This window comes from Hibiscus syriacus, unplaced genomic scaffold (genome assembly GCF_006381635.1).
Source record: "Hibiscus syriacus cultivar Baekdansim isolate YM2019G1 unplaced genomic scaffold, ASM638163v2 tig00001825_pilon, whole genome shotgun sequence".
Lineage (NCBI taxonomy): Eukaryota > Viridiplantae > Streptophyta > Magnoliopsida > Malvales > Malvaceae > Hibiscus > Hibiscus syriacus.
The window spans coordinates 88,952-105,890 of record NW_024061893.1 but is presented as its reverse complement, the minus strand read 5'-3'; the positions used below and the strand labels follow the sequence as shown (position 1 = coordinate 105,890).

General features: G+C 38.7%; 2 protein-coding genes across 2 annotated transcripts; one reads left to right on the top strand and one right to left on the bottom strand.

Moving 5' to 3' along the window:
- Window positions 1–1,823: 1,823 nt before the first annotated feature.
- Window positions 1,824–4,996, top strand: LOC120135281 (uncharacterized protein At1g32220, chloroplastic-like). The gene is made up of 10 exons (XM_039151570.1): window positions 1,824–1,971; window positions 2,277–2,394; window positions 2,477–2,565; window positions 3,040–3,095; window positions 3,175–3,230; window positions 3,433–3,526; window positions 3,627–3,706; window positions 3,939–3,981; window positions 4,154–4,245; window positions 4,488–4,996. Exons 1-10 carry the CDS (start codon window positions 1,925–1,927, stop codon window positions 4,665–4,667), a joined length of 855 nt encoding a protein of 284 aa, XP_039007501.1. The 5' UTR covers window positions 1,824–1,924; the 3' UTR covers window positions 4,668–4,996.
- Window positions 4,997–5,503: 507 nt separating this feature from the next.
- On the bottom strand, window positions 5,504–15,484 carry LOC120135270 (histidine kinase 5-like). Its single transcript, XM_039151561.1, has 13 exons — window positions 14,736–15,484; window positions 14,501–14,557; window positions 14,084–14,311; window positions 13,904–13,997; window positions 13,590–13,796; window positions 13,156–13,286; window positions 13,008–13,057; window positions 12,370–12,722; window positions 12,144–12,247; window positions 11,227–11,953; window positions 6,111–6,190; window positions 5,815–5,982; window positions 5,504–5,700 (listed from the first exon to the last, which is right to left on the bottom strand). The coding sequence occupies exons 1-13, from the start codon at window positions 15,453–15,455 to the stop codon at window positions 5,578–5,580; spliced, it is 3,042 nt and encodes a 1,013-aa protein (XP_039007492.1). The 5' UTR covers window positions 15,456–15,484; the 3' UTR covers window positions 5,504–5,577.
- Between the last annotated feature and the right edge of the window lie 1,455 nt (window positions 15,485–16,939).

Below are 16,939 nucleotides of genomic sequence, written 5' to 3'. Positions count from 1 at the left end.
ATTGATCACAATTTTGACGTCGTTCATTTTCTTATACAAGTTATGCTTTAGGGTCGGTCCAAGAATAATACCCAAACCAATATTTGGAAAGGGTGATAGAGGCTAGGTTGAGACAAGTTACTAGGGTTTCGGAAAACCAATTTGGCTTTATGCCAGGCAGGTCTACCACGGAGGCGATTCATCTACTTCGACTGCTTATGGAGAAATATAGGGAAAAGTCTAGAGATCTTCACATGGCGTTCATTGACCTTGAGAAGGCTTATGATAGTGTCCCCCGCGATACGATCTGGAAGACTTTGGAAACGAGACGGATCCCAACTGCTTATATCCGGGCGATTCGTGATATGTACTGTAGATCTACTACTTACGTCAGGACTACAGTTGGCGACACCGAGGCATTCCCGGTGGAAATCGGACTCCACCAGGGGTCGGCTCTTAGCCCTTACATCTTCGCCTTGATCATGGACGACATCTATTGTGCGACACCAGACGGTGTACCATGGTGTATGCTTTTCGCTGACGACATTGTCTTAGTTGCTGAAACAAAATCTGAGTTGAATAGTAGACTGGCTACCTGGAAGACTGCTTTGGAAGAAAAGGTTTAAGGATCAATATTGAAAAGACAGAGTATTTATGTTCAAACTTCAATGGGAACCAAAACGATGAAGATGTAGAAGTATGCATAGAAGGACACGTTCTCCCCTCAAAGGATTGTTTCAAGTACCTAGGGTCTATGATACATAAAGATGGGGGTGTAGATGATGACGTTACACACCGTATAAAGGCGGGATGGCTAAAGTGGAGGGCCGCTACTGGAGTTTTGTGTGACAAGAAGGTCCCTCTAAAACTTAAGGGAAAATTTTATAGAATGGCAATAAGACCAGCGCTGTTGTATGGATCAGAATGTTGGGCAACCAAGAAGGATCACGTAAGGAGGATTGAGGCCGCAGAAATGAGAATGCTTCGATGGACATGTGGTAAGACTCTGAGGGATATGACGACAAACTCTGCTATTAGGATGTCCTTGGGGTGGTGTCTGTTTCCGAAAAATTGAGGGAGGGAAGACTACGGTGGTTTGGGCATGTCCTTAGGCGACTACCGTCGGATGCGGTAAGGAGGGTAGAGTCGATTACAGTCGACGGTGCCAGAAGGAAAGGACGACCAAGGCGAAAGTGGGAAGACTGCTTGAGATCTGATTTGAGGGATTTAGCCCTTACCGAAGACATGACCTCTGATAGGAAAATATGGAGGCTAAAGACTAGGGTAGTCGAGTAGTGTGGGTCACATCTATAGGGTGTATCACCTCTGTCTTCTTTTAATGTCTTTGTAGTATTTTCCATGACTTATACTTTTTATATGTTTCTGTTATTGGTATTTATGAAGGATTAGAACTGGGCTTGCTAACGTTTACTTCTGTGTATCATTCTCTTCATGTTTCCTCTTTTAAATTTAGCCGGATCTTATCTTATGCTTATGTCTATATGCAGAGATTCTTTCGCAGGGATAATTATGCAGGGATTAATTCCCGTTACAGACGCACATATGATTTTAATGACTGCATATGAATACTGTTTAGCTATGTATTTATGTATTTATTTATACATGCATTGCATTTTATCTAAATTTTTAATTTTCTGACTGCCGGAGGTCTTCCACGGAAGTTACTCTCAACCTGGCGTTGGGGGTAGCCTACTACCCTACCTCCCCCTTACCCCATACATATGGGAATTGGGTTTTGTTGTTGTTGTTGTTGTATATATTACTCTACCTGTCGTTACCATTGCGCGCCATGTGTACTCCCTTCTCGTGCCTGCCCAAGTTATTAGAGAGACTTTCACCTCCGATTTCTGAATCGAATTTTCAGAAAATCTCAATTGACAAAGGAGAGCGATCGAATAATAGCAGTGTTGTGAAATAAGCTCCAATGGCTTCAGGGTTGATTCATTCCAGACTCTCACTCTCTAGAATCTAGTAAGTTCATATTCTCTCTTATGCTCCATTGATTAGTGTTTTCATTTTTGTATTTTCACGGTCAGATTCTTGTACTAGATATTCTAATTCGATCATTCATAAAATGTTACAAACTATAGATAATTCTGTATTTTCTGGGTTTTGCCATTTTTCGAATTCGAATTCCTGTTATCAGGCTATAATGTTAGGAACTTAGGATTGATTTTGTTCTGTGGAGATGAAAATGTTAAATTTATTCTCTATTGTTGTTGCTATATGAATTGAGGACTTCATTTTTTGGGACCTTCTCCTTTGTAATATTTCAGCGTAATGGCTGGGAACAAGAATGGGAGATTTCTTTCAACTGAGTCTAACAAGGTTGATGAACCTTTTAAAGTTGAAGAAGCAGAGACTGTAAACGTACCTCCTCCTCCTTCTGAAAAGGTGCTGGTTAGAACTTAAGACTATTGTCAATTTTGTAATGTTGGCATCTTTTTATTTATTATCATGTATTGTTTCATTTCAGCTGCTTGTGTTGGGTGGAAATGGATTTGTTGGCTCCCATATCTGCAGGGAAGCTTTGAATCGTGGTCTGAGTGTTGCCAGCCTCAGCAGGTATTTCGATTTTCTTAAAAGTTCCTGCTACAAATGATTTTTCCCCAGGAATTTTTCAAAGTACGTTAAAATTTATTTGAAATAATGTTTATTTCTCATGTGAGTCTGGTTCAGTGATGAAGCACTTGAACTAATGGCGTTTGCAACTATGTAATCTTGCAAGATGTAGAGTAAATAAGAAATTGCTGATTGTTGCTCAATGTTTTTTAAACTTAATTTTTCAATTATCGTGGAAAGAGACCAGTCCTTTAACTTTGTACACTTTAGCTGGAAATATTCATCTAGATGCTTCCTGTCGTTATATGATCTATACTACAAAGGCTGCTTGTTTATGTTGCTCTTGATATGCTTCCTTTGCTTGTTACAAATAAGATCGACACTTTCTGCTGTGCTCTCTCCCTTTTTTCTTTTTTTCTTTTTCATCAATTACTTATATTGCTTCAATTCCTTCATTTGGTTTTTTCTTTCGATTAGGTCTGGCGGATCATCTTTACATGACTCTTGGGCTAAGGATGTGACCTGGCATAAAGGTTTCTTTTCTTTATTTACTTGCTAGATGTTATTAGTTGCATGCTGTTATGAATCTAATAACATGTTACTTCTGTTCAGGGAACCTTCTGTCATCCGATTCGTGGAAGGAAGCTCTTGATGGAGTTATATCTGTTGTATGTAGTCTCTTGATTCTGCAGATGACTTAACATCCAAAAAGAGATTTGAGCTAACTTTACTTTCAAAGCCATACACAATGATTCCATAATTTAATTCTGGCATTCATATTAAAATATCCTTGTTTACCTACAATTCAATTTGGATCTTACTCTCTTCTTTGATATTATTTTTTCCTGCTAATTAAGTTTACCTTTTTAGATCTCTTGCATCGGTGGTTTTGGATCTAATTCATATATGTATAAGATTAATGGGACTGCAAACGTCAATGCTATCAGAGCTGCTGCAGAGAAAGGTATATGAATCCTTGATCTGTGATGTGTCTATCTAGGGAAAAGCTGATTTGTCTATCTAGCCGTTTTTCTGTTGGGTTGACCCTTATATGTTGTTTACAGGCGTGAAAAGGTTTGTTTATATCTCAGCTGCTGATTTTGGCTTAGCAAACTATTTACTGAAAGGATATTATGAGGGGAAGGTACACTTTTCTCTTTTGCTCTTGGTTCCTAATTGCAATTTGTTTAGGTGTCTATTTTGGGTGCTAGTCGGCGGGTTTTGTTCTTAGCTTTCTGCTCAAGATGTGGTAGGTTAGCACATATGTTGAAAAAATTGTTTTGACAAGTAATGGTATGATGGCTCAAGAATTTTTGTGGTTATTATCTTCCTTCTGATATGGAAACTTCTCTTGTTCTTGGCTTGTTTGGCAACAGAGAGCTGCAGAGACAGAGTTACTCACTAAATTTCCATATGGAGGTTGGTTTTCTGATTTACATTGCTTCTTATTCACATATTTCTATGATAAGCTCTTGTAAATTTTAATTTGGATGGTAGCCTGCTAATTCTAGTAATAATATTATGAAATTATCACCATCTGGTAGTGTTAGGTTTCTTTGCATCACTTAAGAATTTCCATTTCCTATTGCAGGAGTGATTTTGAGGCCTGGCTTTATTCATGGGACTCGCAGTGTTGGAAGAATAAAATTACCTTTAGGTGTTATTGGTTCTCCTTTGGAAATGGTAAATGCATGATCTCTAAGTTTACTTTTCATCTTTTGTATGTTGTCTTCATTTGATCTATAACCTGACCTAAACTGCAAAATGATTGGGTCCAATGATGCATCCTAGTTTTTAGGGAGTTGGTGGAAGTAATCAGCATTCAATGTGTAATGAAATGTGACCAGATTAGCTTTAATGATGCGTGTCGAAAGCTTAAGCTTGAATGGGTGGTTATAAAACTAAGATTTCTTTCATCTCTGCAGGTTTTCCAACATGCAAAACCATTGAACCAGGTACCACTGATTGGCCCATTATTCACTCCTCCAGTTAATGTTACTGCTGTTGCCAAGGTTGCAGTGAGAGCGGCAACCGATCCTGTTTTTCCACCCGGCATCGTTGATGTCTATGGAATACAACGATTTAGCCTGCAAATGTCAAGATAAACTATAGTTGAACTTGGGAGTTCTGCGTTTGTTTTCTATGATTCAAAAGTAAAGAGCTTGGTATCAAGAGGTTAAAGGTGTACGTGGCTGATTGTAAATTCGTGGGATGGTTGCAGCGTTAAGAGAGTGAAGAAAACAGGTCAATACTTCACTCTGGTACAATAAAAATTGTCAGGGATTGGCTTGTAGTGGCTGAAATTTTCTGATTCTCCTAGTCTTGAAAGAGAAATGCCGGTTTCTGCTGTCAATACTTCTAGTGGTTTTAGACAAAAGGAAACACACATTTCCCCCTTTTAACTCGATCCAGAATTAATATGAAGTAATGTGGACAAGACGTGTTTTAAAAACATAAGCTACAATCAATTTCAAGTTTCATTTTTGAATAATCAATACCTTCATTCTTTCATAAATTAGAAATAACAGGTGTGCACAACTGGAATTAGTTTTATTAATCGATTAGTGGTAGGGGATTGATTAAAGATTTTTTTAAAAGATAAATTATCTGAAAATAATTAATTAATAAAATTCATGTTACACATGACATAATGTAAACCCAAGGTAGAGTAATGGGCCGGACAAAGGATGACAACACCCATACAAATATACTTATGGGTCAAATATTTGGAGTTTGGACTTTTTTTGACCGACTTATGGTGTATTTTACCGATGTATATAAGGGGGAGGGGGAATGCATTTTACCTTAATTTTTTGGTGTAAAGAGTAGCTTTGATAACTCATTCACGAGGCTTAATCCACACATTGTAGAAAAATGTTACTGAAGACATTTAACTATACAATCCTATATTAATGAGATGGTAATGGCTGAGAAGAAGATGATACTTGGACAAAACTTTCCTAACATACTGTCATTTTTATATACACGTGGCGTTAATTTACAAGGAGGAATCCATCATGGCAAATATTGTTCGAGACACTCTTTCAGTTTTTGGAAAGTTACAGGCTTCGATACAAACGAGTCCATGCCGTTTGCAAAACACTCGTCAGCACTCTCTGACAATGCATTTGCAGTCATCTGCATATATGCAAAACATTTTTTTGTGTTAGTGTATGCAAAGTCAAGACTTATCTTCTGTGATAATAAGAGCTGAACTTGATTATTCAATGGCAGTAAAAGTGATGAACTTACTGCAATTATGGGGATACGCTTTGGAGGTGTACAATCTTGTTGAGATGAATCGGAAGGCAAAGGTTGTTCTACCCCTGCATTCATTGCTGCATCCCAATTACCGGTTTCTTCGAAGGAACGAATCAATCTCGTTGCTTGAAGGCCATCCATGACTGGCATGCACACATCCTGCAATAAAAAATTTAGCAGCTTTCAGAACTCAAATGTGTATGATGTTTCATCCTTTAGACGGTAAATCTTTAGCAGATTTAAAAGCAGAAGAAAGCTTCTCGTGTTTACAGGAGGGAAGGATTTACCATCAGGACGAGATCATAACTATGGCACTGAACTGCATGGACGGCTTCGACACCATTGTTCACAACATCTATTGTGTGGCCTGTTAGGAAAATAAACCGAGTACAAGTAATTTCCCTATAACCAGATTAGTGAGAATGCGAAATAAAAGCGGAAAAATAATACCCGAAAATTGATAACGGAGTTCAGCCAATTGTGCTTACGTCTCCGGGCTACTGCAGATCTTTTACTAAGAGAGAAAATTTACAGGTGTTTACAAAACACTCACTACTCACAAGAAAGCTCTCTAGTATAGGAAGAAAGAAATGTTTTGGGATGATTTTGAAGCTAAATGGGTAAGGGTATTTATAGTAGAAACTTAGGGACTAATCTTTGAAAATACCCTAAAGTGCAATGACTAAAGTGAATTTACCCATTCCTATTTTCAACAAACATCTACCAAAATTTTACCAAACTTTGAAAACATTTTTCAAAGAAACATTTACCAAACTTTGAAAAAAACATTTTCCAAAGTTGGTTGCCAAACTTTGAAACTTTTAACAATCTCCCACTTGAAGACTGATTTTAATATGTCTTCACACCTCGATCAATGCAGCAGCATGTCTGGTCTATTTATTCTAGCATGCCAACTGAAGTTGAACACAACTTCAGTTTGTCCGTAGTCACCGTCTTTGTCAACATGTCTGCCGGATTTTGAGCTCCACTAATCTTTTCAAGTTTCAAAATCCCATCTTCCAGAAGAGACCGGATAAAATGATATCTCAATTGTATGTGCTTTGTCCTGGAATGAAAAGACGGATTCTTTGCTAGATGGATAGCACTTTGACTGTCGCAATACAAGATATTGTTTTCTTGTTTCTTGCCTAACTCTTCCAAGAAACTTTGGAGCCAAACCATCTCCTTGCTGGCTTCCGTAACAGCGACATATTCTGCTTCAGTTGTGGAGAGAGCAACTATCTTCTGTAGTTGAGAAACCCAACTCACTGCAGTTCCTCCTAGAGTATAGACATACCCTGTAGTGCTCCTTCTGATGTCGACATTTCCGGCTAAGTCAGCTACATAGCCTGTCAGTATCATATCTCCACCTTTGAAACAAAGTGCTTTGTTTGTGGTACCACGAAGATATCTGAGGATCCATTTGACTGCTTCCCAGTGTACCTTGCCCGGATTATTCATGTACTGCTAACAGCTCCCACTGCATGAGCAATATCTGGTCTGGTACAAACCATGGCATACATCAGACTTCCAATTGCTGAGGCATACGGCACCTTCACCATGTGTGCACGTTCTTCCTCCGTCTTTGGTGATTGGTCTTTGGAGAGTCTGAAATGAACACCTAAAGGTGTACTTACTGGTTTAGCATCTTGCATGTTGAACCTGGAGAGTACTTTGTTGATGTACTCAGCCTGTGATAACATCAAAGTCCCCGACTTTGTGTCTCTCTTGATCCTCATCCCAAGAATCTGCTTTGCAGCGCCCAGATCCTTCATAGCAAACTGCTTCGACAATTTTGCTTCAAGTGTATAATCTCTTGCATGTCTGAGCCTGCAACGAGCATGTCATCAACGTACAATAATAAAATAATGAAGCTGTTGTCGAACCTCTTGATGTAGCAACAATGATCTGCTTGGCATCTGATAAAACCACTGCTACTCATGAAGCTATCGAACTTCTTGTACCACTGTCTAGGAGCTTGTTTAAACCATACAAGCTCTTCTTCAACCTGCATACCAGGTTTTTCTTGTCTGCCTCTATGAAGCCTTCTGGCTGCCTCATATAGATTTCTTCCTCCAAATCACCATGAAGGAAAGCTGTCTTTACATCTAACTGCTCAAGATGTAAATTCTCTGCAGCTACAATTTTCAACACCAGTCTGATTGTAGACAATTTTACGACTGGAGAGAAAATTTCATTGTAGTCAATACCTTCTTTTTGCTGAAAGCCTTTGACAACCAATCTTGCTTTGTAGCGTTTGCTCCCATCGTGCTCTTCTTTGATCCTGTAAATCCACTTGTTGTGGAGCGCTTTCTTGCCTGGTGGTAATTCAGCTAATTCCCATGTCTGATTTGACATAAGCGAGTCCATCTCATCTTTCATGGAAGACTCCCACTTGACTGAATCCTCCACTTGCATTGCTTCATCATAGCACTCTGGTTCACCATTGTCAGTCAGCAACAAGTAGTGTAAAGAAGGAGAATACCGTTGGGTTGGTTTAGGAATTCTGGAGGAGCGTCTCAGTTCTGGTGTGCCTGGTTCTTCTTGAACTGCTTCAGGATTGATCTGAACATCATTTCCAGAAATCTCCTCGAACTCAGCAAATTCCTTTGTTTCAGCTTCGGTATTACTTGATTCTGCGGTTGATCTATCTTTGTACATCACATTTTCATTGAAAATGACGTCTCTGCTTCTGATGATCTTCCGATTTTCATAGTCCCAAAACCGGTAACCGAACTCATCACCGCCATAACCAACAAAGGCACATTTGTTGGACTTAGCATCAAGCTTACTTCTTTCAGCAGAGTCTATGTGTACATAAGAAATACAACCAAACACTCTTAAGTGTGAAAGGTTTATTTCTTTCTTGCTCCAAACTTCCTCTGGTATTCTGCCATCCAAAGGAACTGAGGGCCCACGGTTGATCAAGTAAGCTGCAGTGTTGATTGCTTCAGCCCATAGAAATTTGGGCAAGCCGGCATGTATCCTCATACTTCTGGCACGTTCATTCAGAGTTCTGTTCATGCGCTCTGCTACACCATTATGTTGCGGTGTCTTGGGAACTGTTGTCTCCATCTTGATCCCATTGTTTGCACAGAAATCTCTGAATCTACTGTCTCTGTACTCTCCTCCATTGTCAGACCTCAACCGCTTGACTTTCAAACCAGTCTCATTTTCCACCATGGCCTTCCATTTTCTGAAGGTATCAAAGACTTCTGATTTCTTCTTCAGAAAATAAACCCACACCTTCCTTGTTGAATCATCGATGAAGGTGACATAATATAGTGAGCCTGCAAGAGATGGAACTGGGGATGGTCCCCATACATCAGTATGAATCAATTCTAACCTTTCTGTCTTGGGTGTCTTGCCAATCTTTGCAAAAACTGACTTTCTTTTGTTTGCCAAAGATGCAATCCTCGCATAGTCCGACATCTACATTCTTTAGATCCGGCAGCTTCCCTTTTGACAAAAGTGTCTTCATCCCTTTCTCGCTCATATGGCCGAGCCTTTGGTGCCATAGGTTTGATTTCCATCAGCATCTGCTACTGCAATGATATTCTCTAAATTGGAGGTTACATAGAGAGTACCAGTCTTCTTACCACGAGCAATGACGAGTGCTCCTTTGGTAATCTTCCATTCACAACCTGAAAATGTTGTGCTATATCCTTCTCCATCAAGCTGTCCAACAGAAATCAGATTTCTTTTGAGGCCAGGAATATGTCTCACTCCTGTCAGCTTCCAGGTGGTCTGGTTTGGCAACTTTAGTCGGATGTCTCCTTTTCCGACGATCTTTAAGGTTTCATCATCAGCAAGATGAACCTTCCCAAAATCACCACTGACATAGTTCTCCATGATTTCTTGGCATGGGGTGGAGTGGAAAGATGCCCCTGAATCCAAGATCCATGATTCAATCGGACTGTTGACGCTTAGAATCATGGCATCACCTGTCTCCTCTGTCACGTTGGCAGATTCCTGTGCACCGGTATCTTTCTTCAGTGCTCGGCAATCTCTTTTAAAGTGACCTTTCTTGCCACAATTATAACAGGTAAAATCTTTCTTTCCCGTTCTAGATTTTCCCGTCTGGATTTTGATCTGCCACGATTTGAATATCTTTCTGAAGTTCTTCCTCTAGACTCCGTGTGCAAGGCTGAGGAGGTTGATGCTTCACCCAATTCTCTCCGTCGAATTTCTTCACTCAGTACCAGATCCCGAACATCGTCAAATTTAATTTGCTGTTTCCGACGAACTGCTGACTGCTGTAACAGTAGCATTCCAACTGTCTGGTAGAGATGATAAGAGAATTAAAGCTCGAACTTCATCATCGAACTCAATTTCCACTGAACTCAACTGGGTTGTGATTGTGTTGAGTTCATTTAGGTGTTGTGCCACCGATGCCCCTTCCGTCATCCGCAAATTGAATAATCGCCTCATCAAATGAACTTTGTTTGAGGCCGATGGCTTCTCGTACATACTGGAGAGAGCCGCCATAAGACCCGCCGTGGTCTTTTCCTTTGCTATGTTAAAAGCAACATTGCGGGATAACGTCAGTCGGATAACTCCGAGGGCTTGTCTGTCGAGAAGAGCCCAATCTTCATCCTTCATGCCCTCTGGTTGCTTTCCTGAGAGAGGTTGATATAGATTTTTCTGGTACAAAAAATCTTCAATCTGCATCTTCCAAAAGCCAAAGTCCGCACCATCGAACTTTTCAATTTTCACCTTCCCTTCGTCTGCAGCCATCGCTCCCACTCGAATCTGGCTTCGTTTGGATCGTTTCTGACAATTCTTGCGAATCACTGTGTATTAGAACACCACCGTCGACAAACTCGTATCGCCGACCGAATTTCACTATTCACGAAATTCACTATTCACGTGAATAGTAATGAATAGTAACCTCGCAGAAAATTTGACAAAATTCACAACCAAAAGCTCTGATTACCAGTTGTTAGGAAAATAAACCGAGTACAAGTAATTTCCCTATAACCAGATTAGTGAGAATGCGAAATAAAAGCGGAAAAATAATACCCGAAAATTGATAACGGAGTTCAGCCAATTGTGCTTACGTCTCCGGGCTACTGCAGATCTTTTACTAAGAGAGAAAATTTACAGGTGTTTACAAAACACTCACTACTCACAAGAAAGCTCTCTAGTATAGGAAGAAAGAAATGTTTTGGGATGATTTTGAAGCTAAATGGGTAAGGGTATTTATAGTAGAAACTTAGGGACTAATCTTTGAAAATACCCTAAAGTGCAATGACTAAAGTGAATTTACCCATTCCTATTTTCAACAAACATCTACCAAAATTTTACCAAACTTTGAAAACATTTTTCAAAGAAACATTTACCAAACTTTGAAAAAAACATTTTCCAAAGTTGGTTGCCAAACTTTGAAACTTTTAACATGGCCCAACTGCTTCATCATGTTCTTCGTCACCATTACGTTAATCTTGTTATCTTCCACCAGTAGGATCTTAGGCTTTGATACAGAATCTGATACTTCTTGACGTCTGTTAATTGTGGGCTGAGAACTGCTGTCAGATCTTTCCTGCCTCTTAGGTGGTAGCTGAGGCTCACTTATCTTCATTTTCACATCCATATCTCTGCTTGTGTCAGAGCAGCCCGAGACATCTCTGGTAGAAGCTTTGTTCTCGGCATCTACATCATTTTGATGATGTTTGTCTCTGCAAATCGCACTTCGATTTTCGCGGTCTGGGCTATGGCTAAATGAACTTTCAGGATCAGATGATATCTCAACAGCTTCAGCCACAGAACAAGCATCTTCAACTAAATCCATCTCCTTTGTTCGACCATTACTCGTGGGGAATGAATAACAAGTCTCTGACAACACATTAAGTTTATATGAACTTGCATAGCCAATATTATGTGGTAATAATTTTTGGGTTCTGCTAGTTCCAGTAGAACAAAAAAGAGAACCCAAAGTACGTGGCTGGAATTGGAAAACACCAGCCGTTGCATCATCATTTATAGCACCATGATCATCCATATCTGGTAGGACATCAGGGTCATCAGAATGATCACATGATAGAGAAACCTTGTAAGGTAGGATAAACGTAAATGTTGAACCACAATGCACTCGGCTAGACACCGTAAGACGGCCGCCCATTAGCTCAACCTATAGAAAACGCATAGAATGTTAGGATAGCCAGTTTAAACTAGACCTACTGGGATTTATATCATAATTATCTGATCTGCTAACTTGTGGGAGTATATCAATTGTAGAAGAGGGAAGGCTACTATATCAATTGTAGAGGGAAAGTTCAAAACCAAATAAAACATCATTGTTGATGGATGAAAGAATTCACCAGCTGTTTACATATTGCAAGCCCCAGTCCTGTTCCACCATACTTTCGGGCATGATCGGCACTGACTTGCATGTACTTCTTAAAGAGTGTAGGTAAAGCATTTTCTGTCACAGGAAGATAGGAAAATTCATCAAGTTTTCCCCATCCTGAATCAACTTATATATCTAACAAAATCTCAGATTTCTTGTGATAATGTAGATGATTTCAGACAAACATACATGCGTACCTGGTATTCCAATCCCCGTGTCATATACGTCACAGCGTATCCACACTGTTGTTTCAGGTAGTTCTTCTTGTTCCTCAGTTGCATCTATTGTTCCATTCCTTACTGGAGTTCCAGGTTCACTTTGTGAATGGTTTTGGCAAGAACCTTCGTGTTTCTTACCATGATATCCTCTCTGATCACTGCTAGTTTGAGACATCGATGTACACGTCTCTTCTTTGGCTACGTTTGTTGTGGATTGATTAGCAGTTGATCCATCAGATACACGCTGAGATGTTTCTTTTGCAAAAGGCGGTTCTGGTACTACATAAAGTTTTACTCCTACCCTCCCTTCGTGTGTAAATTTGATCGCATTGCTGAAGAAGAAAGGTTGTCTTACTCAACATCGAGAAATGAAAGTTATGAATAGTAAATAATTCATAAACATATTCTGGCGCATAATTGTTAGAACCATTCATTTCCAAAATCCAAAACATACACACAATTTTTACAGTTGCAGGAACGTGTAATTTAATTCTCAGAATAATCAGTTACTCGGTCCATATTAGAGCTATCAAATGCAACCTGTCTGTTACAAACTGTTTTCATGATAATCTGTAGGAAAATTGAAACATTAATTGTGACTTCTCATAGTTCAATACCTGATCAAGTTGGTGAGAATTTGTCGAATTCTTAGCACATCACCTATGACCTGAAATTATTGAATAAAGCTCCAGAATATGAGGATGGTGAAAAAAGGACTTCATTTTTCAAATAATAGTCGATGGAAATGTGTCATAAGACTCCCACCTCAATAGGAACATCATCTGCAACATTTCCTTCCAAGGTAAGAATCTTTTGCAATGATGCTGCAGCTGTCTGGAGAACATGCTTTACCACCTCTCTTGGTCGGAATTTTGTATATTCCAACTTCATGACACCTGATGTAACAGAGAAGATAAATTTAGAAATTCCAACATCCGAGAGTAATAACCTGTCCTGAGCTAGAGCATAAAATTTTCAGACAAAAAAAGTACGATGCGATTGTGAATCTGAAACAGAAATACAACTTTCTAAACATGCATTACAATATCATTTTAGGACCAGATCTCTCAAACTTGGTGCTATATATGGTACTACACTGTCCAACTTATAATCAGCTCTAAGAAATTAACATACAAAGCTTAAAATTGAAAATATCACAGTACGAGCTTTTCATGCAATTTAGGGGCTAAAATCCATACCTGATTCAACCTTGGAAAGATCAAGGATGTCATTTATGAGTTGAAGGACCAAATCTCCTGAAGATAACATGACATTTAACAACTGTTTTTGCTCTCGATCAAGTTTCGTTGTGGCCAGGATCTCAGCCATGCTAACAACCCCAGATAGAGGAGATCTTATCTCATGAGACATGGTTGCCAGCATCTGTTTTGCACGCATTGTCTCCTCTAGAGAACGTGTAAAAAGAAGGCAAAGTAGAGTTGCTTCAGTGCTTTAAAAGGGATAGCTAAAGAGAAATTCAAAAATATTTATGTCACCCTAGTAAAAAAAAAACCTGTTATATGTATGGTTCTATTGAGTTCTGTTTCCTTCGCCTTTTGTACTGCAATCTCCTCTCGAAGCTTTATCATCTTTTCTCTTTTCCTTACCTATTGTGCAATCAGAAACATAAATACCCATTTTTCTCCATCTCAATTAATAGCTTATACAACCAATATGAACAAACTGAATATACCTGATCTGTTATATCCATACCCATATAATTTATACCAATAGTCTCCCCTGCCTTGCTAAAAACAGGTTCCACATATATCAAAAATGTCTTTGACCCAAATAGTTCTGTCTCGAACGTGATTTCTCTTTTTGCAGGTAACCCTTTATCCAGCACTTCCTTTTTAAAATCCTGAGACTCCTTAACACCAGATCCGGTAAAAATTTCCACATCCGTTTTTCCTAGAATGTCCTGAAAGGAGAACCAATTAAATTTCAGGTAAATCTTATGCCACTTCATAAATAAAAGGACGGAAAAAGACGAGGGAGGTAAGTTACAAAGGAAGCAAAAAACTTTAATGTGAGGGCAATCATTCTAGCGACCCACACTTCAACAAAAGATTACCAAACCTTGAATAAGAACTACTTTGCAATAAATTACCTCCTCTTGCAAACTTGGAAAATGGTTATAAATAAAGCGATAACGCAGCTCTTTATCCTGAAATTTGATCGAAAAATAAGTTTCATTAGTTGAAAGATCATACTTCAAGATATGTGGACTATTGGCTTAAATGATTTATTTGATGATATCTCTTCTGCTCAAGAAAACAATCTATGTAACAACTTTTAAATTGACATTAGGTAGCATATTTTATCAGTAAAACTTTGTTGATTACCTGATGTCCAAACACAACTGGTGCAGTTTGAAGTACAAAATGTAAAAAATTATCTGCTCTTTTGAGAATCTGGGACAACTCTTCTACTGGCGAGGACTGCTTTTCCAGATTTTTTATGCTTTCCTGCAATTTTTCCTTCAGTAGTTGCTCTCTCTGCATGCTGGCTTCCAACATTTTCTCCAAATGCATGGCTCTCTGTTTCCAGTATATGACAGTATCATACTCGGCATCAATTTCAACTCTTTTACTTGGAACCACAATTTTATTTTTTCTCCGAGGAACGTCTTGCCATATATCATAAATGCCATCCAGTATGGAAATCGAGCGTTTATCTCCTCCGTACCTTTCCTCCTCGAAACGATGTTCCTCCAATATCTCCAATTTCTTAAGCTCAGATTCCTGCCTTTGTCTGCTTAGATTGTCAATTTCTTCTCTAAGAAGACGAACAGCGTTCGTTTGCTTATATTCCCAGTGTTTTACAAGGTATGCTAACTGAGACGAGCCCTTGTCAGTATAATTAGTTAGCTCTATAAGATGTTGGAAATCAACTATAGTTGGCTCGCCCACAATTGTTACCTCCTCCAACATATCTTGGTCACCTCTTGGCTTTTCTACTTTAAACTGCTTTCCAGCTTCGTGCTCTATGTCTTCAGGCCACATCGAAGAAAGGACTTCGACATCCATGTCTTCGATTTGATCGTCTTCCATCTCACAAACCATTGAAATCACTCAACTACAACCTGTTTGAATTGAAATGCTCAAAACATAAATTAACATCAATAGATAATCAAGCTGCCCTTCACTACTCCCTTGTAGGCTTCTGCTATGTCTCTATATAGCATCTTTTAATCAGAGCAAATCCTGCACGAGAATTTTAAATTAGGAATGTCCTCTTTCCATACTAAGTTTAGCCTTTAACATAAAATAATTGATTCTATGATTTGTCCAGCCCAAGTATTTCATTTCAAATCAAATTTTATTTGAAAGCAACTTACATGACAAAGATGTGCAGTTCATGGAAAACACAAATTTGGCAATTCTAGAAAAACCATCGGAAAACAGATAGAATAGAGTAGATATGTTGCCTGATGGGGAAAAACATCAATTGGAGACGGAAAAAACAGTGAAAATCTCCTGATTCGATGGAAGTCATATAAATTCCAGAAGTTGAAAGAAGTTTATATATTAAAAAGCGGAAAACAAAAGGCTTTCAAATTTTCAGGCGAAAGGAATCAAATTCATCTGAGGAAGCGCTGAAGCTTAAATTTGGCTTCAATGTATAAACTTCCATTGATCGTTAACAACAGCTGAAATATATCACATTCCAAACAAGTAGTAACATGGAAGAACAATTCGAATCTGATTTCAAAACAATGGAGCTGGAGATTCATTAAACAGAACAACCGAAAACAGCGCCAACGACAAATAGGAGAAAGTTTAGTGAACAAACACAATAACCGCTGCTCTCTTTATTATTATAATGAAAGCGAATCAGTTAATCAATTAAGATTAAGCAAACACAGACAAACACATTAGTAAGCTAACCTTTGAGATTGAATCACATCCACCAGCAACTCAAGGAGAAATAACAAGCAAAAGGTAAACAATAGCAACCAAAAACTAAAAATATTTTCCACTGTGGATCTGAGCAACTCCTTTTCTCTTCAGCTATTCCGTCAACAGCCTTCAAATGCCAAGGAGAAACTCCTTTTTTAATTCAAAAACCTCAAGAAGAAAGGTTGAAGCGGCTAGGATTAAGAGAGGAGAGAGAAAAGGAAAGCAGAGAGTTAATTTAAGAGAGAGGGAGGGGAGCATTTGACTGAAAAGAAAAACAAAAATGTAGGAGAGAAGGGGGAAGCCATGTGCGATCGGAGGTCAATAACAATAGATAATTCTCCCCCGAGTATTTTATATGTATGCCGTAGCTGCACCTCCTTTGTTTTTAGAGGTTATATATTAAAAATGTCTTCTGCTGCAAAGGAAGAAAAGTGAATGATTGAGAGCTGATTATAAGTAGTCATTGTTGTAGTGGATCATAAGTCTATTCTTTTTCCTGCTGAAGAAGGGGAGAAAAAATATATTAATAAAATCACAAAATAAATAACTTTGGAAAATTGAGAGACATGCAAAGGATGAGAGAAAGGTTTTTTTATCTATAACGCTCATATATCCATGCAGGTAAACTCAAAATTAAGGAAGCTTTT